Below are 12,608 nucleotides of genomic sequence, written 5' to 3'. Positions count from 1 at the left end.
TTGTTTTGTTTTTTTTGAAAGGAAAAACTCTTTGTTTTATTGATCCTTTCTATTGCTCTTTTTGTTCCTTATTAATCTATTTTAGTTCTGATTTTTTAGGATTTATTTCCTTTTACACAATTTAGGTTTCATTTGTTTTTGTTTTCTAGAACATTGAGGTACAATATTACATTATTTATTTGAAATTTCTCCATTCTTTTTTTAATGTGTGTACTCATAGTTATAAATGATGTTTTTACTACTGCTTTCACTGTATCCCACAAATTGTGATATTTTGTGTTTCTATTTCAATTCACTTCTATGAATTTTTTAAATTCAGGCCACAGATATTTTCAATAATCTATTGTTTATTCAAAGGTGTATTATTTAATATGCATGTGTTTGTGTAATTTCTCTGTCAATTTCAGTTTCATTATGTCATAATTTTTATATAGTAGTCCATTAAAATGCAATAAATTATTTACATTTTTTGCATTGGTTAATGCTTGCTTTAAATCCAAAACTATAATGTATCTTAGAAAATGCACAATGTGCAAATGAAATAATGTGTATTGTCCAGCTGTTGGGTGGAATACTCTAATCATGTTACAGCCACTTGATGTATAATGTAATCTAAACCTTATGTTTGCTTGTTGATGTCTTGTCTGGATGACCAGTCTATTAGTGAGAATGACATATTAAGATACCACTAGCATTTTGCTCAAGTTTATTTTCCCTTTATATCCTATAAGATTTGTTTTATAAAATTCTGTGTTCTATTACATATGCATTTATAATCATTATATCTTCAACTTACCACTATGTAGTTACCTTCTTTGTCTCTTCTGATTTTAAAGTGTGCTTTTCATATATGATCATATATGGTCACCATCATGACTAAGAAAGAAGAAAAAAACAACAATAACAGAACATAAAATTAACAGGCTACATAAATACAGTAATGATCATTTATACTCGACAACAACTAAAATAGAAGTAACCATGGATGGGGGAAAATAAATTAATAAGAGTAAAAAATTAATAAAAGAAAAATTAATTCAAGAAGGAAAATAAATAGTGGGGAATATTGGGAATGGGAAAAAGAAAAATGTATGTGAAGAAACAGAAAAATTAGAAATAAAAAAGAGAAAATCCCTTTAAAGATTTTTAAAATAAATCAATGGTAAAAAAATAAGATATAAATAATAGTTTAATATAATAAGATATAAATAATTTAAAATGTGTCAAAAATTCTTCCCAGGTAAAATATTTACACTAGGGACACCTCTTTGCAGGTGAGCTAACATTTGAATGCAACCAGGTATGTGGGGTTAGTAGCCTACAAAAGAAACCAATTGTAGTTCCTCTCTCTTCCTACCAAATGTTCTGGGATTTGATGTGATATGCTGGCTGCACTGTGCTCCTCATTTCCTGCCATGGAGGTTAAGGGAAGGTTGATGGGGCTGGCCATCACACTACAGGGATTTTGTTAGCAAACCTGGGGAGCATTGCAAAACAGAAGTCAAAGTCACCACAAGCCATTCTTTAAGTGCTTTGTGAATCCAACAGGTGGGCACACACTGGCACACACTTGTTCCAGAGGCCTCTAGCCATCGACCATGGAAGTGTCCTAGTCATGGTAGATCCTTGGAATGCCTGTGAAAAGTGGTGTAAGCAATCAAACCACTGAGCTCCACCGTGGAGAGAGGATATGGGAATGCAGTGAACTATCAGATGTGTTCTCTGAGCTCTCTCCCCTGTGGTGAGCCGTTCCTATAGATCGTGGCCGCCATTAGAAGATGGCGCCGGCTTCCACTGTGGCCTGTGATAAACAACTCCTTTTTTGGAGAGTTGGCACGTAATCCCTTATCACCCTATGAGAAAGCTCCACGTAGCAGCTTTGCATTGGGGCTTGAGATGCTTTATTAAGGCTGGGAGGGGCATCCGAGAGGAAGAAGAAGAAATATCAAGGGCCTGAATAAACTGCTGAAAGAAGATTCCTGAGTTGCGTCTTCCTTGCGGGCAAGGGGTCGCGACACTCCCCTATGTGCAAGCACATATGAATGGAATCACTCTTCTTCACAGAGGGAAGGACCACTTCCTAATGAGGCTTCCAGGGCCTTCCCTGCTACTCAATCCTCTCAGTTTGTTTGCAACAGGTACTGTCCCTATCTGAGACAGTAGAATGATAATGTTTTCTACCCCATCACTGTAGCAAGGTGACCCAGGGACCCTGAATTGACCTATATTTTCTAACCCCTGCACAGTTTATTCCCTACAATAGGCCCTTTCTCAAGATAGCTTCTGGTTATAGCACTATGAGAGCTCACTGAGCATTGTCATGAATTCTGTAAATCTCTGTTGTTGTGCAGGAGGAGTCTCTCTCAGAACAATTCCCCAAACTTGATCTAAAGCTTATAAGAACCATGTGTTTCTCCCACAACTAAGACTGCTGCTCTGCTGACACCATGTGGGTTGTCTGCACTCTCCAGCTTACCTTATGCTTGCAGGTTGCCTTCCCTCACCAGGCAGCTGAAGTTGATCTTGTAAATTACTTTGTACTTTTTTTATGGGCTGCCTTAATACTTTTCTGGATTATTTAGAATTCTAATAATTTCTTTAATTAGTTCCAAGTCCTCTCTTTCTCTTCCTAGAATACAGTTTCCACTGTGTTCCCTGATTCTTTTCATTCTCAGAGTCACAACAAAGGTAATTCTATTCTGCAATTTCCCTCCCTCATTAAGAACTCCTATTTTTGAATAATAACAACTCCTGACAGGAAATCCAAGCCATTATTTTAAAAAGTAACATTCAATGATTCCTAGTGGCATCTGAGCAATGTCAGCATCTGACATCATATTTTTGGTAGGTTGCACAGTCTACCTAAAGTGAACACAGATTTGAAATAAAATATTCAGATCTGAACTCTGAAATGTAGAATCATTAGTGAAATATTTTGAAGGAAACCATAATCTGCCTTGTGATCCATTCATTTTCAGTCTTAATATCTATATAATTATGTATTTCCCTGGATTCGTAGCGGTCACCTGAGACTTCTGATGATCTCATCCCCATTTCTTACTCCATCTGCTGTGCTCTCATTCTTCCAAATCTCAAACCATTGACACTTGAGCATGCATGCTTTATTAGAAACCATTTCAGATGCTGGCACATTACATTGAATCTCAGAGATCATTCACCAAAAAAAATTAAAAAAAGATACTTTCAACTTCTCAAAGTAGGAATCCTGACATTTCTAGAAACATTTTATCACACCTTATGAAGAACTCTACCAACAACAACTTTACCTCTGATAGGACCTAACTTCTACTTGAGACTATTTATTAGATTACAATGAGTTTAATTCCTTTTTTTTTTACACAATTAATTTTCCTACTTGTTTTGGTAGGAACTGAGACCTAGTTGCTGCCCAGATATGACAATGCCATGTCTTACCCAGCAAACTCTGCATTCTGAAAGCTTAGTTTGTGGGAGGGAGTAGAACCCTTCTCATTCTCTTTGTAAATGCAAACCTTGACATGATTCTTTCTCCTCAGAGACTCCACAGCTCCGCCTGGTGGATGGTGGCAGTCGCTGTGCAGGCAGTGTGGAAATTCTTCACCAGCATTCCTGGGGCACTGTGTGTGACTTCAGCTGGGACTTGAATGATGCCCATGTGGTGTGCAGACAAATGGGCTGTGGTGAGGCCCTCAATGCCGTGCACGAGGCACTCTTTGGGGAGGGATCAGGGCCCATCTGGCTGGATGACCTGAAGTGCACAGGAAAGGAATCCCATGTATGGAAATGCCCTTCTCTAGGCTGGGGGCAACACCACTGCACACACAAGTTGGACGCAGGTGTCATCTGCTCAGGTATGGCCAGTGAATTCCCCACTGTACTGGATAATAAAAGTTCTAAATAAGTGAGTGTCTTACCCTTGGGGGAGTAGGAAATGAACAGTCCAAGGAGGACAGAGAGGTTCTTTCACAGACCCTGAGTGTTCAAAATAGCTGCAAATGATGGGCTTCATTTGTCTCCCTTCTTGTAAACTTCAAATATTATCCTTTCCTTTCTCAATTCTCTTTCTTGATAAGATGGGTTTGTTATAGGATTATTCCACTTACAATCAATCTTCATAATTTTGTTTCTCTAATTTACTATTTTTAGGATTACACATAAATTACCATATACACCCAGTTTACAGCACTTTTCAAAAGACATGCAAAAATGAGGCTCTATTTTTCTCAGTTTAATTGAGTGTTTATATATGTATAGCCATAGCCAGAGATATTTTTGCACTGGGTTAATAGGTTTATGGGCACAGGGCTGGGATTGAACACCTCACAGGAGAATTTTGGATTACTGCAAAGTTGTAATTCTCCTTTCCAGATTCAGACTTCAGAATTCTTAACACATTGGCAGGAAAAGCCAGAGAACTGTGAATGAAATGCTCTGAGTCACAGGCTTTCCTTATTACTATAGTAATATTACTACAGTAGATTTTCTCTACATTTCCTTTTAAAAGCAACATCTGTTTAAACTCATACTTAGGAAGGTTAATGTAACCCAGCCCTGGCTAATCAATGTTGAATGCCATAAAATATTAATGCATGTTTATTACGGTAAGATATCATGTAGTTTAGGACCAGGATATTTATTCAGTGATCTCCCACAAATAACACTGAGTAAACTGCTATTCACACACCAAACTAGCTTGATATGAGACAATAAACCAGGTGAGTACCTGTTTTAGTATATTAAAAAGAAAGACGTATTCAAAAGGGAGGAAGATTAAAAGTTTCCAACCTCAAGCAGCCCAGCATGAAGAGAGATGCATCCTTCTTGTGGACTGGAAAAGAAATTAAGCTCAGGCCATGGACTTAAAATCTGGGACAAGTCCTGCCAGAATGAAACCTGGTGCCCTGAACTGTCCAACACTGGTTGCTATACCAGTGTGTTCAGACTGAGAATCTGGAACTGTGTTTAGTCAGGTAGCAAAGAGACTGTCTCCACCACCACTCCTCCAAGCTGCCTTGGCAGAGGGGGAAGCAAGACTCCACTTGCTAAGGAGCAGGGCACAAGGCTGGCACAGGACTTTGTCTTGGAGCTCAGTGCCAGGCCCACCATAGTGATACTCAGCACTCTTTAAGAATTAGGGACAGCTCACAGGCAGAGCAAGACCTATGTGCTGGTTCAACAGACTCAAGAAGAACCTGAGGCTGGTTGCAGGAGTCTTGGTCCATCAGTCCACTTCAACAGTAGGCAGCTCATAGCATTGAGGGCCTTGGTCCCTCCCCAGTTCTATGTTGCCTTGGCAGGCTGTGGCCTCAGTGTGTGACAGCATTGCAGTGTTGGTGGCCATAGGACCACCCTCCTCGTTGCTTCCCAAAGCCCCAGACAGCACACTATGAATAAAGTAGAGAGTTTAGTCTCTGTTTGGGGCTAAAAATTTAATTGGGCACCTAGATTTGACCTGGAGACTTGGGCTCTTTACATATTATAATACAGCTCCCAAAGATGAAAGATAGAGTCTCAAGCAATCAAAAAGAAACAAACACATAGGAATGGCCTAATTCACCTGATGACAGGTTTCTCACAGAAAACATATAGACCAGAAGTAAGTGCCATGAGATTTTCATAGAGCTGAAAGTAAAACCTGCCAATCAAAAATACAAAACACAGCAAAACTATCCTTTACAGACAAAGGAAATATAAATACATTATAAGAGGGCCCTCCCAAAAATAATTACCATATAATATAGCAATCCATGGCTGAGCATATATCCAAAGGAAATAAAATCAGGATGAAGAGATATCTATACACCAATGCTTATGGTAGTTCTACCGACAGTAGCTAAGAAATGGAATTAAGTGCTTAAGACCTTGTGTGTAAGGTGGGGAGGGAATTTCTAAACCACACATTTGTGTGAATCCTAAGTGTCCATCAACTGATAAATGGATAAATAAAATGAAGTAAATTTACACAATGCAATACTCTGTAGGACAAAAAAAAAAGAATGAAATCCTTTTATTTACTACAGCATGCATTGACCTGGAGATCATTATGTTTTGTGAAATAACTCGGGCAAAGAAAGAAGAGTGCCTTATAATCACACTATATGTCAAATCTAAAAGAGTTGACCATATTGAATTTGAGACTGGAATTGTGATAACCACAGGCTGGAAAGCACAGAGGATGGAAATAGAAGGCTACAGATTGACAAATGAATAAGAGTTTTTGCTTAGATAGGAGCAAGAAGTTCTGATGCACCACTGCACTGGAGGGTGACTATAGAAAAAATAATAAACTACATTTCAAAAAGCCATAAGAAAGCATTTGGAAGTTTTCAACAAAAATAAATAAAGTGTGTGAGGAAACAAAGACAACACAATGTATACATACACAAGCACATCTATTTACCCATTGAAATGTATATTATTTGTGTTTTTAGGTATCAGTTCAAATAAATTTAAGGGAACAAAAAGAAAATGAGAAGAAATGTGGGGGAAGATTATATAGTTTACATCTGATGGGTTCAATGATACAAGAAAAGTACGTTGGGAGGTAAATTTGAAAACAATGGGAACAAGGAGATAAACCAAATTTTTTGAAGATGGAGAAAGCTTACAGTATCTGGTGGATGGCAAAACAAGGGTGACAAAGAGCACATAAGGATTATCTGAGCCGTGCTTAAGAATCTAGGTGTAAGGTGGGGACGGAATCTGTTTACATGTGTGTGAATCCTGTACACATTACCTGTACAAAGTGAGAAAAATGATTTGCAAATGTGACTCACAGTTGTGGCATTGAGGTCAGAATAGGTGAAGAAAAGTTCCCATGAATGACACATTTTTGAGAAAATCAAAACATTCCCAAGGAAGCAATGTGTTTATGTAGCAAAAGATCAGACAAGGGAAAACTTTGACTATAATTTTCAATTTGCTCCAATGAGAATGATTCATGTACTTCAATATACTTCTGCAGATGGAATTTTACTTTCTTTTTCTATACAGGTCTCATAATTTTTTTCCTATAACTTGAAACTTTATGTCCTCACTAGATGTGAACCTTCACAAAGATAAGAATATTATTTCCCTGAAATATACATATCCAGAACCAAAAAAAAATGTTTCTAGAACATGCCAAGTTTTGGTATGTTTTGAATAAGAAAACATAGAAGGAGACTCTCAAAATAGCCTTTATATACATATTTCCTACATTAGGACTATGAAGGAAGTTTAGATTGTGTCTTCTTTGAAGACCTCTCTGCCTCATTTTTATCCTTTTCCAGTCAGAGGCATTTTTAACCATACTGGGCTTCCAGTGGCCACTCTCTTTTTCCCTGCTGTGCCTTGATGGGCAGGTCATGATGCCACCTCTGGCTTTCAAAGTGACTGGGAAGCCCAATGATACAAGGAAAGTTTGGTCTTTGAGGAAGATACTTGAAATTTATGGATTTTTGCCTGGCCAGATACAATGACTGATGGAGACATTCCCATGTACTCTGTTTAGGGTGACACAGTTCTGTGCCCTAAACAGAATAGTAGGATTGTGGAGTGATAGACGAGGAGATCGGTGGGTACAGAAATGAGGCTTATGGACTCAACATTGAATATTATATTTAAACTTTGTGTTTCAAAAAAGCCTCAGTTAGATTTGCTTCATGATATGTCTCAAAATTCAAAAAAAGAAGCTTCTGATACAAATGCTATTTAAAACTCAGAGGGAGAGATGCATGTCAATTCTTTCAAGAGACTTGAAAAATGACCATTCTGGGTAAATTCTACCAATTTAGACCTCTTAAATAATGTTCAAGCCTTCATATAGGTTTTCCTCGTGATTCAAGAAGAAGGTCTATTCTGAATAAATAATTGATAATTATGTGTTCATACTCTAGTGGCCCGAATGAATCAACTTCAACATTCAGACCTCTGGGATTTTGTGACTATAGATTGTTCAGACTGAATAATAGGTTCCATATGGCATATTAATTTTTTGTTTTGTTTGTTTTGTTTTTTGGGGTACTGGAGAATAAACTCAGGGGTGCTTAATCATTGAGCCACATTCCCAGCCCTTTTTGATATTTTATTTAAAGACAGTGTCTCACTAAGTTGCTTAGAGTGTCACTGTTCTGAGGCTGGCTTTGAAGTTATGATCCTCCTGCCTCAGTCTCCTGAGCCACTGGGATTACAGGCATATGCCACTGCACCCTGCACACATTAGTTTTATTTGAACATGTATTTTGTATAAGCAAGAAAGGTGCACAGAAAAGTAGACAATAAAATGGTGGTACTATTTACCTCAACCATCTGGTAATGCAGATGAGTAAGGGAAATCATTTTTTATCTCCAAATCCCTTTATACTATCGACATATTACCAAAACTGGTATGTATTTTTGCAAATAGAAGTAATGAGGATTTCTAAACCACTATGATATAAGAAATGCCTACTTAGCTGAAGAACTATGTAGACCATAAAAATACCTACATCTGGAATCAATGTATCTGGAATTACAGAAGAATGTATACCTGCTCCTGAACCACACTTTGACTATTCTATTTATATTTTATATATTTTATATATTTATATTATATATATTTTGACTATTCTATTTATATTTTATATATTAAATGCAACAGAGTAATTCAACCCCTAAGAATAACAAGTGGGGATCATCTCTGTATAGATGGTAGCTGACTCTAATTTGTACAACAAGTATTTTTAAAAATAAAATGATTAAAGGATTCTGGATGTATATTAGTTCATTAAAAATGCCTAGAAAATTATAAACAATTAATATAGTTTTAAAGATGAATTAAAATACTGTTGAGTTTGCAACAATACTGCCCTCTGAACACCTCAGGATCTGTTCAGCACAATGACAGATGCTCAGTTAATTGTATGAGTACATGTACCGAATGAATTTTGCTCTTCACCCCCTCAGAATACAGTTGTATTAGGTCTCTCTGACCTGTAAAGAGTAGAAGAGTAAAGGTGAAATCTGAATTGGATGATCTATTTCTTTATTTGAAATGTTTCTATTTTCATTAATGAAAATTATGCAAAAGTTCTTCACAAAGTTTTGATATTGCAATAGAAATATCAATATTTTCTTAGTCCAGTGCCTAAGAAAAACATTCCCATATAACATTTCAACTGAATGACACTATAATCAGGTATTCCACTGAATTCTATAAGATAGAACTCAAAATTAATGTTATTCTACCTTTATTGAGACATTCTATATCTTGGGAGCTAGAAATATATCATATACAATGAAAAACAAGAAAATGAAAAATAAGTAGTGTTTCTGCAGACAAATTTGTGTATCTAATTGATCCAGAACTATAATCAGTCATGCACAACTCATGGTGGTGACGGTGTTAATCCCTAGTGTGGAGATGTAACTAAGTGGAAACCAGAATCTACACAGAAAAACATCTGGCTGCATCCACAGGCAGAGACTATAGTGATAGTTTCTGTTCTGGAGACTGATCTTTATTGTTCCTGTCACTGGACACCAATATTGATAGCTGATTTTTATGATGCCCTGCAGAAGTCTCATGCTTTTTAAAACATAACATCCTAAAGTAGAGTGATTTCATTTTGAAATTTTGTATTTTTATTGTAACTTTATAAGTAAGGTAGATTGTCATCACTCCTCTGTAATAATGATATAAAATAAAATGACCTTGTAGTCACAAGGTCACAAATCCACACTTGATATTAATACATCAGTTTCAGAGAGAAATGAAAGTATTCTAATTATAATGCTTTAAGTAAAAATTTTAATAAAATTGATTAATGCTTTGATGTTTGTTCCATTTTGAAGATCTACTTTGGAAAAATAAACACTGATCATATTATTCTTTTCAGCAAGATTTCTCTGCAGAATTTCTTCACCACATAAACTTACTATTACATAACTTTTCCATACTTGTGGTGGGATGCCTGCCCAAAGGTCTAAACCTACACTTAAAACCCCTTCTTGATCAGCTTTGATAGAGATCTAATGGCTTCTTCCAACTCTACTTATTAATAACAAAATAATCCCTCAAAACAAAATAAAACAAAAAGGCAAAAAAATGCTCAAATCTCTTGATAAATTCTTTTTATAACTTATCATTCTTCTAAATTTTTTCCCCTATCTTCATTAATAGGAAATATGATGTAAAGAACCCTGATTATTTTAGTCAAGATAACCTGGATTCATCTCATTCTCACACTATTTACTGGACTCTTTCCTAATGCCTAAATGGGAAATAAATATAAATGTTCAATTTTTTATACATATTGAATTTTTTTCACTTATTAACAAATGTTAACTTAGTTGGAATTTTTTAATGAATAAAGTTTTTGAGAAGAAAATAGTGAAAATTAAGCCTAGTCTTTTTCTACTTGATTTCAAATTCAGTGGGTAGATATAGCTCCTATAAAAATGGAGGTAGAAGAGACAGATATATAAACAAACACACAGGTATCTTTTTAATAAGAAGGATAATATGTTCATACAGAAGAAAATAAAAACACACATATTACAACCACACAAACACACACATACGCAAACACAAACATATATATATGATATATATGTTATATATAGATACATATAAAGATAGATAGATAGATAGATCTTTATTTATGGAGTCAATAATTCAGAACTGACCTTTTAAATTTCTCCTCATAAATTTGTGTTCACACACTTGCTCAAGAAATTCACATTTTGGTACCAACTATTGAACACCTTCACCACACCCTGGGGGAAAAGAAAGCTCTCAAGCATTGCCTGTGACATGTAGCTCCCAACTCCAAGATATGGTACTCATTTTGTTACTTACTTTCTTCCACAGGATTTGTGCATTTGGATGGAGGAGGTGGACCCTGCTCTGGGCGAGTGGAAGTGAATTCTGGAGGAGGATGGATTCCAGTATCTGATGGGAATTTCACCTTCCCCGTGGCCCAGGTCATCTGTGCAGAGCTGGGGTGTGGAAAGGCTGCACGTGTCTTGGGGAACCTGCCCTTTAGAGAGGACAGTGAACAGGTCTGGGCTGAAGAGTTCCAGTGTAAAGGACAGGAGCCTGAGCTCTGGTTCTGCCCCAGAGTGCCCTGTCCTGGAGGAAGGTGTCCCCAGAGAGGGGCTGTGCAAGTTGTCTGCTCAGGTGAGACTCACAACAGGATGTTAATCTCCCTATGCACTCTCGGGGGGTGGGGGGGGGTAAGAAAAATGTGTGATGTTGCTAAAGCCCTGTCTTCTACCAGGATATACAGATGTTCGGCTCATGAAAAATGGCAGCTCTCAGTGTGAGGGTCAAGTGGAGATGAAGACCTCTGGAGGCTGGAGAACACTCTGTGCCTCCCACTGGAATATGGCCAATGCCAATGTTGTTTGCCGTCAGTTGGGCTGTGGAGTTGCCATCTCCACCCCAAAGGGAGCATACTTTGTGGAAGGAGAAGATGAGATCTGGAGAGACCGATTTCACTGCTCAGGGTCTGAGTCCTTCTTGTGGAATTGCCCTGTGACTGCCCTGGGTGTTCCTGCCTGTGCCCATGGAAACACAGCCTCTGTGGTCTGCTCAGGTAAGAGAGATCAGCGCTGACTGGTATTAGAGTGATGTGTCTTTAAGAGCAGACAGTATTAATACATGACCATGTATTAATAAATTCAAGTGATATTGAGATTTGATGCTTGTTGACTTCTCAAATAATGATCCTACATATTATCATGATAATAGTTTTTGGTGCATATATGTATGTATTAGTATATGGTTTTTAACTCTTGTCCTTTTACTTTCACTCTCTTTAATATGATCTTTCAAATGTCAAGTATTGTTCTTAATGAAGCACAGCTTATCAACATTTTTTGTACACTAAATAGAACTTTTCTACCATAAGATCATAAAGATATTCACTAAGGATGTGTTATACATGTTTAATTACTTTTCTTTTGCATGTAACTGTTATACATTTAGGGTTGATATTGTAAGGGTGTGTATGATGTGAAGAAATTGGCCCTGGCCTTTATTTAAAGGAGAGTACATTAATGGCAGGAATAAGGCTCTGGCAGGTGGAGTCTTTCTTCATGGTGGCTTGCAAATAACAGGTTGATTGGAATCTTGGCAAGCCCCACCCATCTCTGAGAGGCTGTGTGGCTATGTGGCTCCAGCAAGTCACCCCATCTCCTGTGCTGTGTGGAACCTATGGCAAATCTAGGTAGGAATTCTCACGTATTGGGCAGTCTTAATAGCAGGAGTGCCACTGAGAGTTCCCAGACTTTCCTACCCACTGGCTTCCATGCCAGTTGGGGTCATGCACATTTCATGGGTGACTTCTGAGATTCAAACATAATTTATGAGTTGAAATAAGTCTACAAAATATGAATGAATGAATTCTACAAAATGAATACTGGATAGAGATTACTTGATTCAGTTCTTGCAATCTTGTTTCAAAGGCATATGTGAGGAAGCCTGCAATCATAGCAATTTATGAAAAAAGTATCAGAGAGACTGAACAGAGAATATGGGAGCATGAAGTTATACTCAGATAAATTTTCTAAGCATTTGGGTAACGCAGTCTTGTTATATTAATTAAACTGTATTTCCTTAGTAAGAGGGTGAATGTTTGCACCAC

At 37.1% G+C, this 12,608-nt stretch overlaps 1 protein-coding gene across 1 annotated transcript in view; it reads left to right on the top strand.

Annotated features, from left to right (window-relative positions):
- Positions 1-12,608, top strand: part of LOC114104931 (uncharacterized) — a 343,694-nt gene that overhangs the window by 239,682 nt on the left and 91,404 nt on the right. The window contains exons 29-30 of the mRNA XM_071610374.1: positions 3,537-3,851; positions 10,832-11,140. Coding sequence (XP_071466475.1) covers positions 3,537-3,851; positions 10,832-11,140 — 624 coding nt within the window. The remainder of the gene's footprint in view (positions 1-3,536; positions 3,852-10,831; positions 11,141-12,608) is intronic.

This window comes from Marmota flaviventris, chromosome 3, assembly GCF_047511675.1.
Source record: "Marmota flaviventris isolate mMarFla1 chromosome 3, mMarFla1.hap1, whole genome shotgun sequence".
NCBI lineage: Eukaryota > Metazoa > Chordata > Mammalia > Rodentia > Sciuridae > Marmota > Marmota flaviventris.
Note: the sequence above shows the minus strand (reverse complement) of the source record. Positions and strands in the feature narration are given on the sequence as shown.